This window comes from Temnothorax longispinosus, chromosome 1 (assembly GCF_030848805.1).
Source record: "Temnothorax longispinosus isolate EJ_2023e chromosome 1, Tlon_JGU_v1, whole genome shotgun sequence".
In the NCBI taxonomy this organism is placed as follows: domain Eukaryota; kingdom Metazoa; phylum Arthropoda; class Insecta; order Hymenoptera; family Formicidae; genus Temnothorax; species Temnothorax longispinosus.
Window position 1 is genome coordinate 22,631,471 of NC_092358.1, and position 24,102 is coordinate 22,655,572.

The 24,102-nt window shown below is 34.9% G+C and overlaps 3 protein-coding genes and 1 pseudogene across 6 annotated transcripts; all 4 read right to left on the bottom strand.

Annotated features, from left to right (window-relative positions):
- Positions 1 to 1,046: 1,046 nt before the first annotated feature.
- LOC139818006 (uncharacterized) lies at positions 1,047 to 2,858 on the bottom strand (annotated as a pseudogene).
- Klc (kinesin light chain) lies at positions 2,743 to 8,971 on the bottom strand. 4 transcript variants are annotated; one of them, XR_011733358.1, is made up of 5 exons: positions 8,473 to 8,971; positions 7,237 to 7,402; positions 6,396 to 7,111; positions 5,161 to 5,291; positions 4,701 to 4,715 (listed from the first exon to the last, which is right to left on the bottom strand). XR_011733358.1 is itself a non-coding variant. In XM_071786368.1 (4 exons), exons 2-4 carry the CDS (start codon positions 5,251 to 5,253, stop codon positions 2,743 to 2,745), a joined length of 1,833 nt encoding a protein of 610 aa, XP_071642469.1. In that variant the 5' UTR covers positions 5,254 to 5,291; positions 6,396 to 6,532. The 4 variants fall into 4 exon arrangements, 3 of the variants coding, with proteins under 3 accessions (XP_071642469.1, XP_071642475.1, XP_071642488.1); XM_071786368.1 differs by lacking the exons at positions 7,237 to 7,402; positions 8,473 to 8,971 and adding an exon at positions 2,743 to 3,755 and having other exon boundaries at positions 4,128 to 4,715; positions 5,022 to 5,291; positions 6,396 to 6,532; XM_071786387.1 differs by lacking the exon at positions 4,701 to 4,715 and having other exon boundaries at positions 5,145 to 5,291.
- LOC139818011 (uncharacterized) lies at positions 8,861 to 17,626 on the bottom strand. Its single transcript, XM_071786410.1, has 6 exons — positions 17,589 to 17,626; positions 11,513 to 11,750; positions 11,093 to 11,437; positions 9,473 to 9,599; positions 9,091 to 9,400; positions 8,861 to 9,002 (listed from the first exon to the last, which is right to left on the bottom strand). The coding sequence occupies exons 2-5, from the start codon at positions 11,700 to 11,702 to the stop codon at positions 9,100 to 9,102; spliced, it is 963 nt and encodes a 320-aa protein (XP_071642511.1). The 5' UTR covers positions 11,703 to 11,750; positions 17,589 to 17,626; the 3' UTR covers positions 8,861 to 9,002; positions 9,091 to 9,099.
- A 2,812-nt stretch (positions 17,627 to 20,438) lies between these two features.
- LOC139814172 (ATP-dependent DNA helicase pif1-like) lies at positions 20,439 to 21,104 on the bottom strand. The gene has a single exon (XM_071780285.1). It carries the CDS (start codon positions 21,102 to 21,104, stop codon positions 20,439 to 20,441), a length of 666 nt encoding a protein of 221 aa, XP_071636386.1.
- Between the last annotated feature and the right edge of the window lie 2,998 nt (positions 21,105 to 24,102).

Below are 24,102 nucleotides of genomic sequence, written 5' to 3' on the forward strand. Positions count from 1 at the left end.
AATAAGAATATTTCTGTATGCTAATAGGAATCCACACCATCTGATTAAGTATATGCATATTTTCAACAAAAATTTTCACATGTGAAGCATTGTGTCGTTCCATCTTTATTACAGGATAATGATTTAACTGAATCTAAGAATTCATGACCGTTTATATATTAAACTTGTGTATATTATTTGATTCATTTAAAGTGTGTTGCATAGTGGCCCATAAATCATTGAAATTAGTGATCAAGCTACAAAAAAAAAACATAATTATAACATAATTATAAAATCAAAAAGTGTGTGCGCGCGCGCGTGTGTGTGGAAAGATGGTAAAATTCCTAATTATAAAACCTATTATATGTTCATTTCCGTATAAAGTAATTAATATTTCCATTACTTACATTTCATTGTTCTTGTATAAAGATACATTTTCGAGAAATATTTCAATGCCATTCCAAAATACTTTATTAGTAAGTAGAGATTCTAACATACGCAATATACCGGATGCTACACGTCATAAAAAATGTTCGATTAAATATATATTTAAAATATATTTACAGCAAGTTCTATAAATTCGCAAGCACGGTTATCGATCGGCGAGTGAGCTTAGATCTCCTCACATTTCTTTTTTTATGATCAAACTGCCTATTTGCTTGGGCCACTAAAAGCAAACCTTTTGGATGACAAATTACTAACAGACGGGGCATATAGTGACCAGATTCTCATCAACCTAGTCGGGCCCATAACTATAAACCCGGCGACACGACGCGCAAAAGGGGCCTTAATTCCAGACAGGGGTTGATGGGGATCTTTATGTCTTTATTACATCACGCGACTAGCTCAAAACTGCCCGCGCAAACAGAAACGAAATCTAATACGTGCTTTTAGAAATTTAAGAGCACGTGGCGAAAGTTTCTGTTTGCAATAAAACTGCACTTAAGATTGAGAAGTAAGCATCGTCTGTCAACATAAAACCAGAGTCGCGAGATAAATGAGAAACCCTAATAAAAGAGAAATCGGCGATAGTCGAAAAACAAGATGAGACACTGGGGGAATCGCACCCCCAATAAGACGGTGGGGGCCTTTCGAGACGATTCACCAATGAGCAGCCGCGAAAATCGATAACCGTCTCTAGGTTTCTAGGATAGGCGAAAACTTAAGAATCTACCTCTTGGGTGAGAAACATCTCACCCAATAAGAAATCCTTTAAACAAAAATTAGAAACATCCCGCCAACCAGAAGTTCCCAAAACGAAAACCAGACACCTTCCACAACGAAATTTACCCCTTCCATCCTTGGAACTCCCCTATAAAAATCGCGACTTTACGCACTTGGACGCACTTCCTATCCGGCACAAGACAGTTTAGTTCTGAGTCCGCATACTCATCCCAGTTTTCGTTTATATCAAAGACAATTTTTTGGTTTTCGCCGCAACCTTAGGAATCGCAAATAAATTCTGTGCGCGCTAAGTGCGTACTATTGAACCGTCGAACCTTACTAGCGACTCGGCGAGACCTGTGGTCAGCACCAGCCCCCGACGGAAAGATAAATATATATATATATATCCTACATAAGTCCTTATACTTCGCTCGTTTTTGATATAGCACCGCAAGGTTGTTCAACGTCGCCGCTACCGTGGGGTGATTTTCGCTCAACGTTTTCTCTCGAATCGCTAGAGCGTAGTTCAGAATGTTTCCGGCTTCTTTATATTTGTTCTGGTCTGGGTATACATCAGGAGCAAGTATGTTGAGCATTGTTGCCACGTCCGGATGATCACGACCTAGTACCTTCTCGTAAATCTCCAGTGCTCGTTTGTATAGGAGTTCAGCCTCCTTATACTTCCCTCGTTTTCCATATAGCACCGCAAGGTTGTTCAATGTCGCCGCTACCGCGGGGTGATTTTCGCTCAACGTTTTCTCTCGAATCGCTAGAGCGTCGTTCAGAATGTTTCCGGCTTCTTTATATTTGTTCTGGTCTAGGTATACATCAGGAGCAAGTATGTTGAGCATTGTTGCCACGTCCGGATGATCACGACCTAGTACCTTCTCGTGAATCTCCAGTGCTCGTTTGTATAGGAGTTCAGCCTCCTTATACTTCACTCGTTTTCCATATAGCACCGCAAGGTTGTTCAACGTCGCCGCTACCGCGGGGTGATTTTCGCTCAACGTTTCTCTCGAATCGCTAGAGCGTCGTTCAGAAGGTTTCCGGCTTCTTTATATTTGTACTGGTCTACGTATACATCAAGAGCAAGTATGTCGAGCATTGTTGCCACGTCCGGATGATCATGACCAAAAGTTTTCTCCAGATATTCCAAAGCTTGTTTACACAGGGGAACGGCCTCTTCGTAGCAATCTTCCCTCGCATACTGGATCACCAAGTTGCGCAGGGTACACAGACGTGCCGGTATCTCATAGCCGATGCATCTTTCACCTTCAGTAGTTCTCTTATCACGTAATTCTTGCTGAACGTTATCAATATGCGCCTTGAATTGTCGAGCTAGATCGGGCGATTTAAATTCGACTGCTAACTGTTCGAAGCACGGTTTCTCCTCAGCATAGTTTATGCCGGCCCACATCCAAACCTGGTCCGACGTGAAGGGATGGAAGGGATGGAACGGATGGAACTCTACGTCGGAAGTGATTAGGAAGTTGCAAACGACCTTGTGTACTTGTTCCCGGCGCAGCAGCAACCGGTAACTGCCGTGGCCCGCGTGATGCAGGATCTTCATCTCGCCGACGCCGCGCTCCTTCCATTTTTTCACATTGTCGAATGTGTACAACTTGGCTCTGTGGCAGAACACTTTCTCCTCATCTTCTTCGTCAGTTCGGACTTTGATGGCATCTGGTAAAGGTATAATAGGTTCAAAGTGAGGATCGTGTTCCCACTCATCATATTCGACATCGTCTCTTCATTATTCTCCTTTTGCACGGAATCTTCATATAATTTGTTTACATTTGTCGAGCTATTGAGTGATGAAGCGGATTTCGAGCCAAACACCGATGATCTCGCACCAGCGAATGAAAAGTTAGGATCGACTTTGAAGGTCTCCGGTTGCGCCGCCGCCGCAGCAAGCACCGAGAAGGACACGTCATTCACTGAGAAGATGGAATTATCCTCGTTTTTCTGGATGTTATCTGACGGTTTCGTGTCGAAGACAGTCGACGTTGCCGTTGCACCGAAAACATTTGTCATTGTCGTCGTACCGAAGACGTTCGCCACGGTCGCTGCCGTCGTCCCACCGAAGACGTTCGTCGTAGTCGGTGCCGTCGACCCGCCGAAAATGTTCGACGTCGTCGGTGCCGTTGTCTTACCGAAGATGTTGGTCGTCGTCGCTGCCGTTATCCCACCGAAGAAGTTCGTCGTCGTCGACGAATTGGATGTGATCGACGTAGTGACTACGGTTGACGTTTGCAAAATGGAATTCGCTCTAGTGACAGCAGCGGTGGCCGTTTTTGTAGTGGTGGAAAGAGAAACGGAACTGTCACTGCTGCTATCACCGAAGATCGACGTTTTCGAGGCACCGCCAAAGAGACTCTTGTCAGAATCGAAGGTAAAACTAGGCGTTTTGAATATAGATGCCGTCGATGCCGCTTGGTCAAATACCGGCTGTCCAATTGTCCTAGTCTGCGTCGTTTGAGCATCAGAGGGACTACAGATCTTGAGATTCTGAAGCAAGGTATTCGTCTCCGCAGTTTCGTTGGTACCAAACTGAGGGTTTATACCGGCATTCACTTGCTGAGCGAACTGCGACGGTGGATTTGGTGATATAGCTGAAAAACACAATAAAAATCTTTATTAAAGAAATAGCCACGTAATACTTATGAAGTTCTAATATATTTTACACTTAATCCGTTTAAATTAGTTTAAAAGTCATATTTATAAAACATTTTAATTAAACCACAATTGTTCTTATTATAATATATTCGTTGAATAATTTTCTATTTATTATTAAATAATATTATTTGCTCCTATCTTTTATATATTGTTAATTTTTTAACAAATAATCATCTTTATAAAATTTTTTCGTCATTCACTGAGAAGATGGAATTATCCTTGTTTTTTCTGGATGTTATCTGACGGTTTCGTGTCGAAGACAGTCGACGTTGCTGTTGCACCGAAAACATTCGTCATTGTCGTCGTACCGAAGACGTTCGCCACGGTCGCTGCCGTCGTCCCACCGAAGAAGTTCGCGGTCGTCGTCGGTGCGATTGTTCCGCCGAAGATGGTTGTCGTTGTTGTAGAGCTACCGAATGGCAAAGTATTGTTGCTACCGAACGTCATCTTCGAGAAAGGCGTGGAGTTAGCGCTGAACATCGAGTTAGAGAACTGATTGGATGTGATCGACGTAGTGACTACGGTTGACGTCTTCAAAATGGAATTCGCTCTAGTGACAGCAGCGGTGGCCGTTTTTGTAGTGGTGGAAGAAGAAACGGAACTCTCACTGCTGCTCTCACCGAAGATCGACGTTTTCGAGGCACCGCCAAAGAGACTCTTGTCAGAATCGAAAGTAAAACTAGGCGTTTTGAATATAGATGCCGTCGATGCCGCTTGGCCGAATACCGGCTGTCCAATTGTACTAGTCTGCGTCGTTTGAGCATTAGAAGAACAACAGATCTTGAGATTCTGAAGCAAAAAGGTATTTGTCTCCGCAGTTTCGTTGGTACCAAACTGAGGATTCATACCGGCATTCACTTGCTGAGCGAACTGCGACGGTGGAGTTGGAAATATAGCTGAAAAACACAATAAAAATCTTCATTAAAGAAATAGCCACGTAATACTTATGAAGTTCTAATATATTTTACACTTAATCCGTTTAAATTAGTTTAAAAATCATAATTATAAAAAATTTTAATTAAACCACAATTGTTCTTATTATAATATTCGCTGAATAATTTTCTATTTATTATTAAATAATATTATTTGCTCCTATCTTTTATATATTGTTAATTTTTTTTAACAAATAATTATCTTTATAAAATTTTCAGTATTAGAAATTTTGCTATTGCGATAATTCAAAGATAGAAAGGTAGAAATACATTTGCTATTGCGATCGTCCGCATCATCATCAGGAAAGAGATCCACCACAGGATCGTCTTTCGGTCGATCCTTAGCATTTTCGCGAATTTTTTTATGTATTGACGATGAAGAAATATATATAACTTGCGCCCTATTTACCGCGCCGGCTCTTACTGCCTCTTTCCCTTTAATCGACTTAGCATTTTCATCTTCTGTTGATGGATCCGGATCGTATTGTCGCATACTGGCCATGAAGTCTAAATGTCTTTCTCTTCCTCCAATTGAGCAACCTGCAAAATACACAATTGGAAATGTGATAAATTTACTGACTATAGAATAACAAGCAATTTGTTGTAATAAAGAAAATTATTAATAAAAGGGGGCCTCTTCGCAATTGCTAACATTTTCACAATTACTGCTGAAAATTTGATTTGTGAACAAAGGTCTGTCGAAAATTTTAAGTCTTTACTTAAACTAGAATGAGTGATCTATTGTTCTGGCTGTCGCCGAGAGAGAGAAAGAGAAAGGCTTTTGAGCCTATTCTTCTCTCTTTCTAGTACTACCAGAATGGCCAATCGCATCTAATTGACGTGTTTTTTATGCGATTGACCAATACGTCTGGTTTACGGTAAATTCGACCGAACATGATTAGAGCACAATGCATCCAATGCAGGGGCGAAAAATTCCACCGTTCGCTAACTTCGCAGAACGTTAGCGTGAGCGAGAGCCACACGTTTCGCTCGACCGAATGGCCAAAGTCACAGTTGTTGCAGCGTTTGAATTCGGAATACTTTGGTCACACTCCGAATCAATAGTGAGGCTGATGAGAGCGAAACGGTCTGATTTGAAGATATCGAATCGTCCGGTCACTTCACTCCCTTTAGCTTCGCAATGTTCTAATGTAGAGCAAATTTTAATATAAAGTACCAAAGAAATTTTGTGACAGTGAGTCACTGCCATATCTTATAACTTTCACATTAATGTATGTATGTATGTAAAAATACGAAAGTTGAAATAATAAATAATAGTAACCATCAGTCATCACTTTTCCGTTGTGTAACGGAATTAGTTGTGTAATGCTCACACAGAGAGAAGTTTTATTGTTAATCTATAAGTTTTGCAGTTAACTTAAGTTTTTTTCATGGATCAATCTTTTAGAAGATATGTGGTAAAGTAGATTATAAGTTACATTGCATTGTTCTAAAAAAAAAAATTTTGAAGAATTGCAGTAAATAAATCAAAAGTCGTGAATCACGTTCTTTTTTTAAATATAATTCTGGAATCTTTTGACTATTACTAAGCGTCCTCTAAAAAGATTTCCAAAAATTAAATACTTGTTCGCAGCTATGAAAACATTGCAATTGCATTGTACTGGTGATTCAATATTCCCGTACCTGCCAAATCGGCTTGTTGTCACCATCGATGGCACCAAATTCTCTCTCATGCGCTCTAGTAAGCACCTGTTTGTATAGCACCTCGGCATCCTTGTACTTTCCTTGCTTCAAGTAACAAGATGCCAGATTGTTTTTCGTTTTAGCGACGTTTGGATCGTCCGGGCCTAGTTTAGCCTCATAGATCTCGAGTGCACGTTGATAGTAACGCTCCACCTCCTCGTATTTACCCTGATTCTGGCACAACAGTGCCAGATTATTCAGTTGCTTCGCCACATCCGGATGATCGCGACCTAGTACCTTCTCGCGAATCTCCAGTGCTCGTTTGCATAGGGGTTCAGCCTCCTTATACTTCCCTCGTTTTCCATATAGCACCGCAAGGTTGTTCAACGTCGCCGCTACCGCGGGGTGATTTTCACCCAACGTTTTCTCTCGAATCGCTAGAGCGTCGTTCAGAAGGTTTGCGGCTTCTTTATATTTGTTCTGGTCTCGGTATACAAGAGCAAGTATGTTGAGCATTGTTGCCACATCCGGATGATCATGACCAGAAGTTTTCTCCAGATCTTCCAAAGCTTGTTTACACAGGGGAACGGCCACTTCGTAGCGACCTTGACTCGCATACTGGATCACCAAGTTGTGCAGGGTACGCAGACGTGCCGGTATCTCATAGCCGGCATTCACTTGCTGAGCGAACTGCGACGGTGGAGTTGGAGATATAGCTGAAAAACACAATAAAAATCTTTTTTATATATTGTTAATTTTTTAACAAATAATTATCTTTATAAATTTTCAGTATTAGAAATTTTGCTATTGCGATAATTCAAAGATAGAAAGGTAGAAATACATTTGCTATTGCGATCGTCCGCATCATCATCAGAAAAGAGATCCACCACAAGATCGTCTTTCGGTCGATCCTTAGCATTTTCATCTTCTGTTGATGGATCCGGATCGTATTGTCGCATACTGGCCATGAAGTCTAAATGTCTCTTCTCTTCCTCCAATTGAGCAACCTGCGAAATACACAATTGAAAATGTGATAAATTTGCTGACTATAGAATAACAAGCAATTTGTTGTAATAAAGAAAATTATTAATAAAATGGGGCCTCTTCGCAATTGCTAACATTTTCACAATTACTGCTGAAAATTTGATCTGTGAACAAAGATCTGTCGAAAATTTTAAGTCTTTACTTAAACTAGAATGAGTGATCTATTGTTCTGGCTGTCGCCGAGAGAGAGAAAGAGAAAGACTTTTGAGCGTATTTTTCTCTCTTTCTAGTACTACCAGAATGGCCAATCGCATCTAAGTGACGTGCTTTTTATACGATTGACCAATACGTCTGCTTTACGGCAAATTCGACCGAACATGATTACAGCACAATGCATTCAATGCAGGACGAAAAACTCCACCACTCGTTAATTTCGCAAAACGTTAGCGTGAGCGAAAGCCACACGTTTCGCTCGACCGAATGGCCAAAGTCACAGTTGTTGCAGCGTTTGAATTCGGAATACTTTGGTCACACTCCGAATCAATAGTGAGGCTGACGAGAGCGGAACAGTCTGATTTGAAGATATCGAATCGTCCGGTCACTTCACTCCCTTTAGCTTCGCAATCACAGTCACGTAAATAATTTTGCCTCATTGAACCACTTTCTCGCGCAAGAGTTCTCGAGGAAGAAACAAAGGCTGCCCCGTTTTCAATGATTAATCAATCGCCCGGAAAATCCAATCGGGGGAGGGGAGAAGGGTTTGCACGATACACTAATTGGTGCAAAATATAAATATGCTAAATCTAAAATACGCAAGATTGTATAGATAATAACGATAAGAAGAAAATTAATAAATTTGGTTTGAACTGCTTATGAGAAACAAAGGGGGAAAAAACAAAATAAAAATAAAATAAAACAAAATATTCAGTCAAACTTTAACACTACTAATTTCTTTATGAAAAATAAAATTGAAGTACAATCGACAACATGTATATAAAAAATTCTTGACATCTCGGTTTAAATTATTTTTGTACCTATATGTACCACATAAAATCATTACATTACGATTAAACAGGTGGAATTAAGTACTTACGGCTTGCTCACTCGCTTGCAACTTTTGTTGTGTGTTGGCCAGCTCGTCCCTGAGCCAGGCGTTCTCCTGGCACAACCTCTTCACCTGCATTTTCAGTTTCTGCTTTTCCGCCTCCACCATCTGCAGATGACTCGCCAGCGCCTGCATCACCTGTGCCTCGCCTAGGCCGAGGTCGATCATCTCAATGATTTTAGATAGTAGACTAGCCTTGTCCCGAGCGGCTGGCGCGTCCTGAGACTGCAGGCCCTGTAGCAGATCCCCATGTTCGACTCGGAGAGCTTCCAGACCCTGAGCAACCGTTCGTGCTCCAGCCACGATCTCCTCCTGCGTCATCGCCGTCATTATGCCTATGTTCTCAATTTTTTTATTGTAAACAGACATCATGTTAGAACTCGTTCCAAAAGTAGAAGATCCAAATGTTCCAGGGTTGTTAAACGTCGTATTGTTTCCTGTATTTCCAATTAGACTGCCCGGCTTTTGTTGGCCGAACAATGAAGACTTACCGCCCAAGCTTAAACCAGTATTCGTGCCTATAATATACACATGTTCACATATTAACATATATTGAGCGGATAACATATGTAAATTGGATCGAATATTAAAGAAAAAGTAAGTCACCAAGCCCAGTTAAAGATGCAGGTGTAGTTCCGAAGGAAAATCCCGATGTTTGTCCAGCTGGTTTGAACGAGTTAAACAACGAGGGTCCAGGGTTGGTGCCGGAATGAAAACCTGTATTAGTTCCGAATGTGGAAGGCGCGGCCGCACCGAATGTAGACGTTGTTCCAAATCCGGTGGTGGTAGTTTTATTACCGAATAATGGCGTAGTGGTGTTTGTGGCTGGTTGACTAAAACCAGTGAAGCCGGTACTAGTCGACGTCGATGGAATATTAAAAGCAGACTTGTTTTGATTGAACAATCCAATAATACTCTATGAACAAAATATAAGTATCATTTTGATTTCCAATACAATATGCAATGTGTATATTTGTATGTACATTACCTGATTAGGTTGCGTGGACCAAATGCAGATCCGAATCCAGTATTCTGTCCGGTATTAATGCTACCAAAACTCGTTCCAGCAGTCTGGTTAATACTGCTGGTGCCAAAAAGCGGTGTCGGGGCAGCTGCTATAGATAAAATTTTACACTTCATATTTTATACTTTCCATATTTTATTAAAAAATATATTTTTATTTACCTCATTGATAAAATAATGGTAAATAGAAGATCACGCGTATTAAAGAAATAAAAATAAAAATATTGTTTTTTTTTCCTTCAAATTGTTAACACATACGTGTGCGTATGTGCACGTATAGGTGAGTATATTTCGATACTTTTATAATTATCACATATTTTAATATTGATCATGTATATGCATATGTATGATTAATATATTAAGGGTACGTTCCTCTCAGTAGGTCCAAAAAAAATGTAATTTTTGTAAATTTTTTGTGGAGAAAGTAAACAAAATAAATCATTCAATATTTTTGGATTGTATTTATGATACTTTTAAGTAGTTATACAAATTTTTTCAGCCCATTTGGCGAAGCGGGATACTGGGCAACAGCGATCTGTGCGCGGAATAGGTTGCTCCATGGCGGAAGTCCTCCAGGTCGTAAAATGTGTCTGAAACATCGAATCAATCGATTTTCCTGTTCAGTACAAGTGTCCCTATAGAGTAGACTAAAAAAAATTATTTTGAATAAAAATTCATAAAATGGCGGAAGTTCAAAAAGAAAAATTAATTTTTACTATAAATTTTCGATACTTCTTTTGCTTATAAAAAATTAAATATTGCATATATCAATATGATTGTAGTCTACTCTATAGGGACACTTGTACTGAACAGGAAAATCGATTGATTCGATGTTTCAGACACATTTTACGACCTGGAGGACTTTCGCCATGGAGCAACCTATTCCGCGCACAGATCGCCGTTGCCTAGTATCCCGCTTCGCCAAATGGGCTGAAAAAATTTGTATAGGTAACTACTTAAAATATCATAAATATAATCCAAAAATATTGAATGATTTATTTTGTTTACTTTCTCCACAAAAAAATTACAAAAATCACCTTTTTTTTGGACCTACTGAGAGAAACGTATACCCTTAAAATATGAGATAATTATAGAAAATATTTAAACAAAATATCTCGAAGTGGGAACACACAGAGTGCACAATACAATTGTGCCAGGAAAAGCAACTTTTTTCTCTTGGCAAAATTGCATCTGAGCAATAGTTTTTAACCGGAACAATTTAAAGCTAACAAATGAACACTTAAAGTTATGCATGAATCAGCAGTGTTGGTGCTATATACGCTATTTTATTATCCCTCTAAAGATTTCATAACAATTGTGTATCTAAATATCACTATTTTAAATACAGCTTATAAAAAATAATTTAACATCTCTTGCTCTACTAATAAGGTTTTCTTGTTGCAAGTTAATATTCATTAACTATTTTTTCAGTTGTCGGATGGCAGAATTTTACCAGGAAACGGCTTTTTTCAGCACAGAGGATCACACGGTACGCGCAAATTCTAGGATATTTTGTATGATATAATATACATATAGATTGACCGACTTTATAACGATATACATTGGGATAAATAAAATAACTTACTACCAAATGGTTTTGTTTGAGTATTAGTACTAAACAGATTTGTAGTGGGTGTAGAATTAAATGCAAAGCTGTTGGTTGTTGTAGTTGCTGGCGTTCTAAAATTAAACATACTCTTTACTATGGCGCGGAGACCAAAAAGATATTTATCGTATAATATGTCTTTTCCAATATGCCTGCCAAGTTGATAATCTTCAAAACGTAATTCCTCGTAAGATTTCCTAGATGCTTTGACATAATGACGGGCCGAAATACTGTGACTTTCTAATACGGAATTAGTTGTAATGACAGGTGGGAATTTCACTGCAGTGCCAGCTGGTACGGTAGTCGGGTTAGTATTGCCAAAACCTGCAGAACAGAAAGAAATCAAAGTGCTTGAAATTTTAAATGTTATTAGTCTATGCAATTGCGCTCTTAACTTACCTGTGGTTGTACCAAAAAGATTTGTGTTTGTGGTGGTATTCGCCTGACCAAATGGAGTAGTTTGTTGTGCATTTTGTTGCGGTTGTCCGAACAGATTAGTTCCAGATGTTGTGCCAAAACCAGGTTTGTTTGCTTGACCAAACGCTGAGGTTGTACCCTGTGCTTGTACCGAAAAAATTTGTCTCGGCATTTTGTTGGGTGCCGAAAAAATTGGTACTTGTATTTGTTGTCCCGAAGCCTGCAAAAACAAAAATATATTTGTTAGATTTTAACAATATATAACAAATACAGTATCATATAAACCAAAATTAAAATTACATTTATTGCTTGCACATTATCTATACTACTATATAAAATTCTTACGGGTGGTGTATGTTTGAACGTTTTTAACTTAAAAACTATTGGAACGAATTTGTATTAAAACCATATAAAATGGGGGTAGAATTTTCGAGGAGTGCTATAGAGTGTATAGTTTTTCGTTACCGATCTTCTAGAGAAACCGGTTTTTCTAATTTTTTTAATTCTTATGGGAAATAATTGACCGAATCTCAAAGAATTATATATGAGACAGGGGTAGAATTTTCCGGGGAGTGATATGAAGTGTATAATTTTTCGTTACCGATCTTTTTGGAAGCTGGTACCGAAAGGATCCCGCAACGGTCATGGGGGGTTTCGGCTCTCAGTCAAATTTGACAATAATGTAGGATAATGTAGTTCATAACATGCTGATAAAAATGTCCATAGGCACCAAGCCCAAAAATGGACTTTCTGAGATATAAGGCGGCGCATTAAAGAGTGGAAAAATGAGGGTTTTAGGTTTCAGCTAATGGCAGTTTGCAACAGGCTGAATGCCATGCTTTCACTAAAACATTTACTTGATTGCTGGATGAATTATACTTATGCACAGTATGCGTGTTCACATAGTCCTTTTTCCAATTTTTCGGGAATTAATTGACCGAATCTCAAAGAATTGAATTTTGTGATATAAAGTGTATAATTTTTTGTTACCGATCTTTTTGGAAATCGTTATCAGAAATTTTTTGAATTTTTCGGGAAATAGTTGATTGAATCTTAAAAGAATTGTATATAAATAGAGATAGAATTTCCCGGGGAGTGCTATAAACTGTATAGTTTTTAGTTATCAATCTTTTTGGGAATCGGTATCCGAACTGATAAAGGAATTGTTTTCGATTAAGGATATTAAAACACAAATGAAGTTGTTTGAAGAAAAACGACTCCCGGGCGAAGCCCGGGTAACCAGCTAGTATTTAATATTTATTGATTTAATGTCTAATAAAATCTATAAAATAAATTACTTCAGATGTACAATACTGCTTAAAAATATACACACAATCAACAATGTATACATAAAGATGTTTTGTACCACAGGAAATAATATAACAGGCATAAATTATATAATTTTGAAGGACATCAATGAGACTAGTTTTAAACTAATTTATGATTTTTTGAAATTGTCTTTTACAATTTGTTATATTTCCAATATAAATAATCCCTATAATATGATTATTTGCAAAAATTACTGTCCAATATAATGACATTTCGAGTGATCCTTGGATCGCAAAATGTTTTTCTAAAAAACGTAATGATCGAGAATGTTTCAAATGCATGATATCTTGCACACGCACGAATATACGTACAGGAAAGAACTTTTTACATGCAAGTGAAACAGTTTATAAATTGCTACCTCCAAAAGATGGTTGAGTATTAGTTGGCTGTCTAAATGCCGGTGGCGTTGTGGTATTTCCAAACAAGCCACCTATGGTAGAACCTGTGAGCTTAGAACTAAAAAGAATGATGAAGTATTGTTACTATACCAAAGACAGGTTGCGCCACTACCAAAACTTGTTGTAGTAATAGGTTTACCAAATGCAGATTGGCCAAATGGACTGTTTTGCGTCGCTGTACTAAATCCACCTAAAAAAAAAGGTAAATATTTTAATAAAAAGAATCCTTAATTAAATCTCTAGCATGATTTATTTACATAATATACATACTGAACAATGTATTTCCAGTTTGCCCAAACATATTTAAGGTTAAATTATAACAGAATCTTGTTCAAGCAATCTGAAATAAAATTAAGATTTATAAGACAGGAAGTACAGCACTTTTATATTAGTTTATACAATACATTTGTTTTTCATTATTGTATTATAATTAACACACTGCATATTATTCTGAAAGAGATAAAAACTATTAAATAAGTAATCAAGAATTTTAACATTATTCTTACATTAATTAATGCTATTAACCTAAGAATTATTACTTTATGATAAGCTGAATGACATGTTTCTATATGCAGTAATCGAGCTATTAATAACATTCTGTAACGTATACATACGTATGCTCTTAAAAATATTGAGACAATTGGAATATCATAAATATATTTTTTAGTTAAATATAAAACAGTTTCTCCCAGACAGATTTTCTAAAACTTATATGTATTTTGTATCTTTTCAGGCAAAAAGATCTGTTGAAAGACTTTCAGTTTTGCTCTATTTTTTTATGCAATCCTACATACATAAAGCTTGTATCAGACTACAATGAAAATTGAGGATTGCGAATTAGAAATTAGAATTTAGCCAAAACAAAACGGATCAAGATTGTATTTATCCGATTGATCAAAGTCTAATCTTCAGTTTACAATCTTCAATCTTCAAGCTTCAATACATAGTACTATGGATTTCATATACGCGATATTATTCGTGCTTATTGTACTTTCAAATAAATATAAAGATATTTATATGTATATCTACAAAGTTACATACTTTTTATCAACGCTCTGGAATTAAACAACAAATCGATGTTTCATGAGTTATAAAGCAAAGAACAATCTGTCGCAAATATAAATGAACAAATTGTTTCACCGAGTGCACCGATCAGTACTCGCAGTATAATTCACGTTTATCTAAGCAAATCGCTCATTCTCATTTGTTTAGGTTCTAAACAAATGCAATCTTCTTGCAATTGCAATCTTCAATTTGCAATCCTTAATTTTTAATGCGTAGTCTGACATGGGCTTTACGTATGTAAAATTGCATGAAAATAATTGAGTAAAATTGAAAGCTTTTCAACGACTCATTTACCTAAAAATATACAATATACATGTAAGTTTTAGGAAATCTATCTGGGAGGAACTGTTTTATATTTACTAATTGTAAGACGTTATATTTATGATATTCTAATTGTTTCAGTATTTTTGAGACGTACCTATGTCGCAATGTTATTAATTATTTAACCTTAAACTTACCGTAAAGCATTCTCAGATTAATAGCATTAATCAATGACGATATTAGAATTCTCGATTAATATAGCAGTTTCTCTCTTGGAATAATACACGTGTTAATCATAACACAACGATTAAGAACAAATGGATCATATATAAATAAAAATAATAAAACATCAAAGTGCATCGCAATGCATTTACCGTATCGGTATGATAGAGTGCACATAAATGTTACAGATACATGTTATTTCTTTCAAGATACAATTCGCGCGATATTACACGTACAAAGTCGTCGCGCTTTCAATCAAAGTAACAAACAAGAAAAAAAGAAAGGTATGAGACAAGAGCGACGACGTTGTCGAATGCATTTGGTTTCTGTGCCTCGAAAATATATAAAAGGGTCACTTCGACCAACGCCGATGCCGATTAACTTTAATCGACGATTTAACTCAATCAACAGCGTCGCCAACAGCAAGATATTTGTCGTTGTGTATGTCGTTCTTAAGGACGTTCTCTGGCTCCAGTCGTGCTCAACTTGTATTCGTGCTTAAAAAGATGTTTATATACAAAATATTACATATAATAAACATCTAAAAAATAAGAAGTTAACTTCACGCGTGAGAACTCATGCGGCGTTGCCAAGTAACTGACTCCTCTCCTCTTCTGTCACTCTGAACCGAGCGAAAAATTCATCAAATCGCATACTTTACACAAAGTATTTCTCGAAAACGAGTACCGCAAGGGTATTGACACTTAATTGCATATTATTTCTATTTTTATGGAGCATCATATACTAATTTTTCAAAAACATTTAGAGAAAACTGTTTTTACAATTTATTATAATGTCTCTTTTACAATAGCTCGGAATAGAAATTATATATGTTAAGTTGAAAAGTTGAAACTTTGAAACTCAGTATCTCGATTTTTAATACCGCAAGAGGTATTGAAATTTATACCATCGCATAAAGCACACCTAAATTAACGTATATTCACAGTTTCAAAAAAATCTAGAGAAAATCTGTTTTCCGGAGAACGTCCTTAACCAATCTTTTCAAAGTAATATACCACTTCTCTTTAATTTGAATAAAGCTGTTTCGATTTTTATTTAAAATACCTATCTCGAAAACGTGTTTATGTAACATGGATAGAATTATTAATTTTTATTATTTGATGATGAATACGAGGGTTATGATCTTCCAATAAGAAGAAATCGACGAAAACCACGTATAATCAGGCCACGTATAAATTATTTAGAAATTTTTGATGATGATTATTTTAAAAAAAGATTTGCAATATCAAAACAAAACTTTAACGTAATATTAGAAAAAATTTATGTTGAATTACAACATAAAACTAATCGGTATGTATAAATATTTAATACAACAATTTAAACTTATATATAATATATATAATAAACAAGACAAAGTAAGTTTATTATAAAAAAGTAAAACAAAAATATTTTATACATACTATGGGAACGCATATATGTATTCTGTCAGTTTATTTTAATTTGATTTACTAATATTCTCTCTCAGTTCTGTGAATAGTATATTATATATTATAACAACACATATGTATATAATTAAATATATACACACACACACACACACACACACACACACACACACACACACACACATACATATATATATATATATATATATTATATATATTTATTTAATTATATACAAATGCGCGCGTGTGTGTGTGTGTGTATAATAGGAATAATGCCATTCCACCTGTGATCCAATTAACCCTCAGTTACCTTACGTTTTTACACCCCGATATTACCTCACCAGGGTCTGAGAGACCCTGACGTCTTCTCCAGCTTGTATCTTTAAGACAAATGCATCAATTTGACGTTTTTTTTTTTTTAATTGATACATCTTTTAAAGATCTACAAGACTGTGCAGGTTAGATTATTCCAAATTAAAAAATGTAAATGTTATTTTAAAAAAAAAACGTGTTTTTTTTGAAAAAGCGAAAAAATTTGCTTTTTTTAAATTGACGTAGTACTGACTAAAAAAAATACAAGGGTTATATAATACATAATTTGAAAGGTCAAGAGTTGTACTTTAAGAAGAAATTAGTGTCATAACGATTGGTTCCAAAAAGTATATTTTTTTTTGCAAAGTAAAATTTCATGATTTTGAAGAAAATCGATCAAATATTATTGTCTCTAAAAAACGGATTTTTTTTTAAATCGTAAAACTTGCGACCTTGGGCATGAAATATAAACATGTAGAAAAATAACAAAATATTTTTCAAAAAGTTTCATATGGCTAATACAAAATGGCGGCTATGGAGAGATAAGAATTCATGTTTTTTTGTATAAAATCGGTAAAAATGTTGAATAAATGCAATAAAAATGCATAAAAAATACTTTATTTATTAAAAATAGACACATGAAAAATTAGGTATTATTTGATTCTATAAACCAATAAAATCCAATATTTTATTTTTTAAAACAAAACGTTTGAGTCAGCCTGACTGGCAGTAATTTATTGATATAACGACGTTTCAACCCTTACTTTGGGTCCTTATCAAATTAATTTAACAAAGATAGATCATTGTGCGTCAAAATTACAGAAATATTTGAGTCATAGTTAAAAATTGTGTAAACGGGCGGTAAACAGAAATAAAGCAAGAATATAAACTTGGTTGAGAGACATGACTATCTCGTGTAAAGCCCGAGAAACGAATAATTTTACTTTTTATACAACACAGAATATTTTTTTTATCATTATATTGCATAAATACACTGTTTTTATAAGATTTACTTATATACTTTGTATTTTGACAGTAATCGTTTTTGTCACGCTATTACCTCACCAGGGTCTGAGTGATCCTATCGTCCCACTTCTCACTGTCTGCCGTGGCTGCTTCGACTGAACTGACTCTCGCACGTGACCAGGCTAATGCTAGACCCTTCAAACTTTCCCCCCCCCCCGGTCCAGAGTCCCCACCACTGCGTGTTCAAAAAGGGCGCGAGTTTTAAACACGTCCAGGGTCATTTAGGCCCTGGTGAGGTAACTGAGGGTTAATGGTTGCTCTGCGGTTTTATGCAACTGGATCATTTTTTATGACTGTTGGTGATTTCTGTGACATCAGCGAAGTAAGCGCTCATAGTATTGTTCATCGAGTATCTCCTGCCATTGCTGCGTTAAGAAATCAATTTATAAAACTTGCTACTTCACCAGAAGAAATTTTTCGAAATCAGCAAGAATTTTATCAAACAGCTAAATTTATACGTGTTGTTGGTTGTATGGATTGTACACATATGAAAATTCAATCATATGGTAAGAATAATGTAATTGCAGGATATATAAACACTAGATTTTTCGCCGAGCTTCTCGCGGGCTCAAAATCTATTCCCCTCTCCCCAAACTCACTCATTAATTAAGAACACCAATAGAACCCCATAAAACCCAATTTTCAACCCTATAGTAGCCATTTCCATAAAATTAGTAATCTTTTGGTACTAATTTCATCAAAATTATCAACAAAAAATAAGAAAAATTTTGGCACCGGTTTCAAGAAAATCGATCCATTAATAAAAAATTATCTATTAATAAAGAATTAAATTTATCCTCCAAAAATTAAAGCAAAATTTGGCACTGGTTTCAAGAAAATTGGTTAATTAATACTTATTATTTCTCGAAATTTGAATAATTTTCAAACTGGTTTCTAAAAAATCGGTAACAAAAAATTATCCATAAAAAAAATTCAGTTTGATACCTCAAAGTTTGCGGAAATTTGAACAATCACGTACACTTTTTTCAAACAGAAATTGGCAACCCTTTTATTATTAACAATTTTTTTAATTTTATTACATTCTTTAGTTCTTTCTACCCCTATTTCATATATAATTCTTTAAGATTTGGTCAAAAGCTTCGCGCGGGCTCAAATGCTATATTCCTTTTTGCTTCCTCATAGAGGAAGCTTTGTTTTCGTTAAAAAAAAAAAATTTTGTTTTTCTGAATGTGTTCAGAATGTTCTAAAACGTCGACTTTTAAATTAGGTGATCGTAAAGGCGGCACGCAAAATAAGCGCACGATATAAGGTCCCGATTAGAAACTCATTTCCTGCTGAGCTATTTTTACTCTCCATATCACACAAAACTTCTTCGCCATTAAACGCCGGTATACGGCACGATATCGCATAATATACAGAGTGTTTCAGAATTATTGGATTAAATCTCGCAACCAATTTCTATCGTTATCTGCAGATAATTTTTTTCTCCGTGGAAATGTCAGGATCGATTTTTTACTTTATCTGAACAGTCTTCTATTATTATTCTTTTGTCGTTGTGATAATTTATCATCGAATGTGTACTTTTACAAAGATGTTCTCATCCTAGATTACTTCTGTATTCCGTCTGTTTTTTTTTTGTAAATCCTTTTACCAATCATCGCCCAAATTAATCACCTTTACATTCTGTATATGTAATTTTTAATCACTTTTATTTTTCTAAAAAATTAAGATATTAAAATGATGGACTTCCACACCACCCTTGAGGCTCCACCTATTGGCGCGTTAGGTTTTTTATAGTAGACCAGGTAGACCTTCGCTTTAAGCCCTATTATACTACTTTTTATATTATATGATATAGATTCTCGCATAGCGCAGAATGCATTTTGGCTACAATTACTGCGCCAATCGCAGAATGCATTTCTGTTCCGCTTTATTTTACTCACATTTATTAATTTAGAATAATATATATTAAAATGTTAGAATTTTTCAAATCTATTCATTATTTCATTATTTTCTGAGATTTCCCCTCACTTTGTATATAATTTACAAAATTTCTCGATATACCACATTTTTAGTAAAAGATGTATTTTTTTCCGTCAATTAAATGATGTCCTTGTTTGTTGGTTTGTTCTATTTTTATTTTTACACTTCCTCTTTTTGTTGCTCTAGAAAATGCTACATAGAGTTGTCCATGTGCAAATACTGTATTTCGTAAATATATTCCTACCTTTTTCAATGTTTGTCCTTGGGCTTTATTTATTGTCATTGCAAATGCGACACGTATTGGAAACTGTCGCCTTTTAAGCTTAAATGGTAGTTCAATATCACTTGGTATGAAATCGATTCTTGGTAAGAAGAAATTTCTCCTCTTGCTGGCCCTGTCATAATCTCCACATGAATCAGGTTTTGTTTCAGTTCTCTTACAATCAATCTTGTTCCATTGCAAAATCCTTTCTTTGAATTTATATTCCTTAAAAGTATTATTATGGCACTCACTTTTAATTTTAGTCGATGAACTGGCATTCCACTTGGTGTCACACTATTTAAAAACTCCGTTGGAAAATTTAAATGTTCTTGTTCTTCTTCACTCTCAATAGAGTCAATGGATAGATATTCTTTTTTTTCTCCTTCCATTAAACCTAAAATGTTGTCATTAATTTGTAAGATGTAAAACATGTCCTCATTTTTTGGACAAAGAATCGTTCTATCTGGATTTTCCATTATTTTTTCCATAGTTATTTTTTCTCCAAAAATCTCTGTAATTAGTAATCTTTTACATAAAAATTCGTGTGGAATTTCTATTGTATCTTGTTGTAGTCCATTTGTATTCGTCAAGTTACCCTCTCTTAATTCCATTAGCCAATTTGCAAATTCTCTTTCCTCCCCTGTTCTCATATTTTCCTTAAGCTTAATTTGAATTACTTTCTTCTATATTGAGTTGTATTTTACAGTTGACTCAATTATAGCTGTTCTGTTTGCATGAGCCACTACAAATAAATTTTGTCTGAAGTCTCCTGCAAAAAGAATTACTTTTGCTCCAAATAATTTTGTATTCCTCATCAGATCTCTTAATAATTTATCGATTGCTGTTAGAGCTTGTCCTACAGTCATGCTCACTTCATCCCATATTATTATTTTCGCAGAGATTAATTCTCTTGCTTCCTGCGTGTTTCCTCTGATACTTGATTTCGTTGTCTTATCTATTGGTATTGTTAGTTTGAACAGACTGTGATATGTTCTTCCTCCCTTTAGAAGTGTTGCTGCTATGCCTGTTGACGCACCTGGTAAAACCACCTCGTTTCTTCCTCTGATTACACTTAGTAATGTATTAAACAGGTATGTTTTTCCACTTCCTGCAAATCCGTCTATAAAAAATAACCTTTTGACTTCATTCTCATTTTCAATTGCTCGCATTACGAAATCGTACACGTGCTTTTGCTCTGCATTTAATGTCAACAATAAATCTTCTCCTCCACTTCTTTCCTCATCTAAATCATATTCTATTTTAGTAATTTTCACTGGCTTTGGTTTTGGCAATTTGAAGTTTATGCAGCTAGTTCCATTATTTCTCATAATTTCCTCGATATAATTCATAGCTATATTTTGTCATATATTTAAAGCGCGATACTTAGGTATTCTATTTCTTATGACTTACCTTTTATATGGAAATTACCGATTAGAATACAGATGCCTTAACGATAATTGTTAACGATCGAGTTGTTGCTCCCAAAATTATTCGATCGCAATCTTAGCACTTTGGGAGGTGATCGAAAACTGAAGCTATGGACATTTGATGTCACAATAAATACGTAGGTAAATTTCACAACACATATAAGGTCGTTACTAGTTGACTAGGTCGACATCTAGTTGTTCGACCGTAACGCATTATTATATAAATCAATTAAATCTGCAATATTCTTTAATTTATATTATTCCAAAAGCACGAAAAAGGAAACAAACATGAAATTGTTTTCTGTAATTGTACTATTTTTTAACAAACACTTTAGGTCTTTGCCGTTTGCTAATGCCAATTACAATTTGCTAATGAAATTAATACATTGTTGATGAATTTTAATTAATTATTTTTGCTCTGATTCTTAAAACTATAATACTATACAAATGAATGTCGCGATCTCTTACGTGATTTTGTTTCAGCATTAAAGATAACAGGATATGTAAGTTGAAATATTTATTATAAATCAAAGCTTATACATGTATGCATGTCATTAAATAACAATATATTTGCACCTGAGAGCTACAGTACGCTTCGAAAGCTCCACTATAATATGCAACCGCGTGTATAATAAAACAATACTTATCCATATATATATGTATCCATTTGTGAGTCGATAATATACTTCTCGAATATTATTTAGATTAGACTATCTCTTGGTTTCATTCACACTGAATATAAAAGCATCGTTATCTTAGAAAAATTCTTCGTAGATGTAATGATATTAATTCTTTATGAGATTACGTTTTTCCGCGATGAAATAATGATCTATATAGATTTTCTATACAAGGGGAAAAAATCATTCTGCTTGTTCCACATAAAAAAAGGGAAAATATTATTAGAATTTTAATAATAATAATAAAATTAAATTAATTCTGATTTTCAATCAAAACCAATTATTTCTATAAAATAATAATTTTATTGAAAAAAAATAGAAATATTAATAATAAATTTAATTTATCTCTAATTTAATATGCCAAATCATACTTTGAAAAGCCAACACAGACTTTTTTATTATTTTATTTCTCCTTATACATAAATGAATTAAATATCAATCCTCATATTTGAAGATTTGGTTTTTTAAACATTCGATTTATTCAAAAATGAAAACAAGACAACCTAATTATTACATTTTCTAAAACACAGTTATGATTAAACACAATTATAACTAATTGTAAACAATTATATTATTACATAAAGATAAACCAATTTTAAATAACCATCTCAATATTTCAAAAATAATGCAATTGATGAAAAAACTTGCAAATAAAAATTGCTTTGTTTTAGGTGATACGATAGTTTTTATGAAGGTACGTGTTCCCGAAATTTCAAAGTTATTGATATTTTTAATCGTCTACTAATTGGCAATAATTACATAACTCTCACGACGTTTCGACCCAGGATTCGGGTTCTTCTCAAGTGATCTAACAAACAACAATTAAATAATCACAGCGTCAATAATTTAGGTTAATACATGTACCGAATTCAATTCGTGTGTAACAATTAAAAGTACCTGATGAGGAAAATGTACTATCGATTCTCAGTCAACAATTCATGAGATTTTGATAGAAAAGTCACAAGAGTGCTAAAAAATTAATTCGTCAAAAGGTAAGTATGTTATAATAAATAAAAAACAAGAAACAAGAAAGAAAAAAGGAATTAATTACGCAGAGAATGCTTTCCAATGGCACCGGTTCGTCTCATGCTCGCTGAGTTACATTAAAACACAGAACAGCAGGCAAATTCATGTTTACGCGATGGACGACGGAAACGAACTGAAAGTATCGCGTCATGCTTTGTTTAAAGAACAAATCCAAGGTTGGCGGAGCAAGCACTATCGAATAACAAAAATTATAAACAAGAGATGATGTTGTCATAAATGGGATTTAAATTATCCGTATGTTTTTGGAGATTTATGGTGTCAGAATATTTCTTTATAAGGAACATTTCCGCGATTTCTCTCTTTTTTGTATTCTTTTTCTTATAAAGTATCTCAACTTCGGACCATTTAAATTCGTGGCCATGAGAGACGCGGTGCTTACTGACAGTGCTGACGATCTTTTTTTTTATATCATTGAAATGTTCCGTGACGCGCGTCTTTAAGTAGCGTTTCGTTTGACCAATGTAGGATGCACAACAATCATTACAATATATAAACCAACTCAGTGGACTGATTTTTATCGAGACGGTCCTTGCCCCTTTTAAGAATGATCGCCACGAATTTAAATGGTCTTTTAATTGTTACACACGAATTGAATTCGGTACATGTATATTAACCTAACTTATTGACGCTGTGATTATTTAATTGTTGTTTGTTAGATCAGAGAAGGACCCGAATCCTGGGTCGAAACGTCGTGAGAGTTATGTAATTATTGCCAATTAGTAGTCGATTAAATATATGCACCTTTTTGTTGATTATCATTGGCGGAACAAACACTTACTTCTCGTTATTGATATTTTGTTCACTCAATGATTTTCTTACATAAATCGTTTATCATTATCATTCTGCATGCAAACCTAAAAGATTAAAAAAATAAAAAATGAATAGTTTATATCAGACTCTATCCTGATACATTCTGATATAAGATAAAATATCTTATAAAGTATTTCGCTTCTTGATGACATCAGTTTAATACTTTCAAACATAAAATGATAAAAAGAATCATTTGACGGAAAGCAATATATAGTCAAGAGAAAGTTGCATATTGCATATGCATTTTAATATCTATATGCAAATAATAAGATTATCGCTCAATTCTTCTTGCCATTTCATTATTCTTTGTATTAAATGTCTATCATTGTATTAAAATATGTATAAAGTATTATATATAAATCTTGAAATAATATCTTAATATAAAA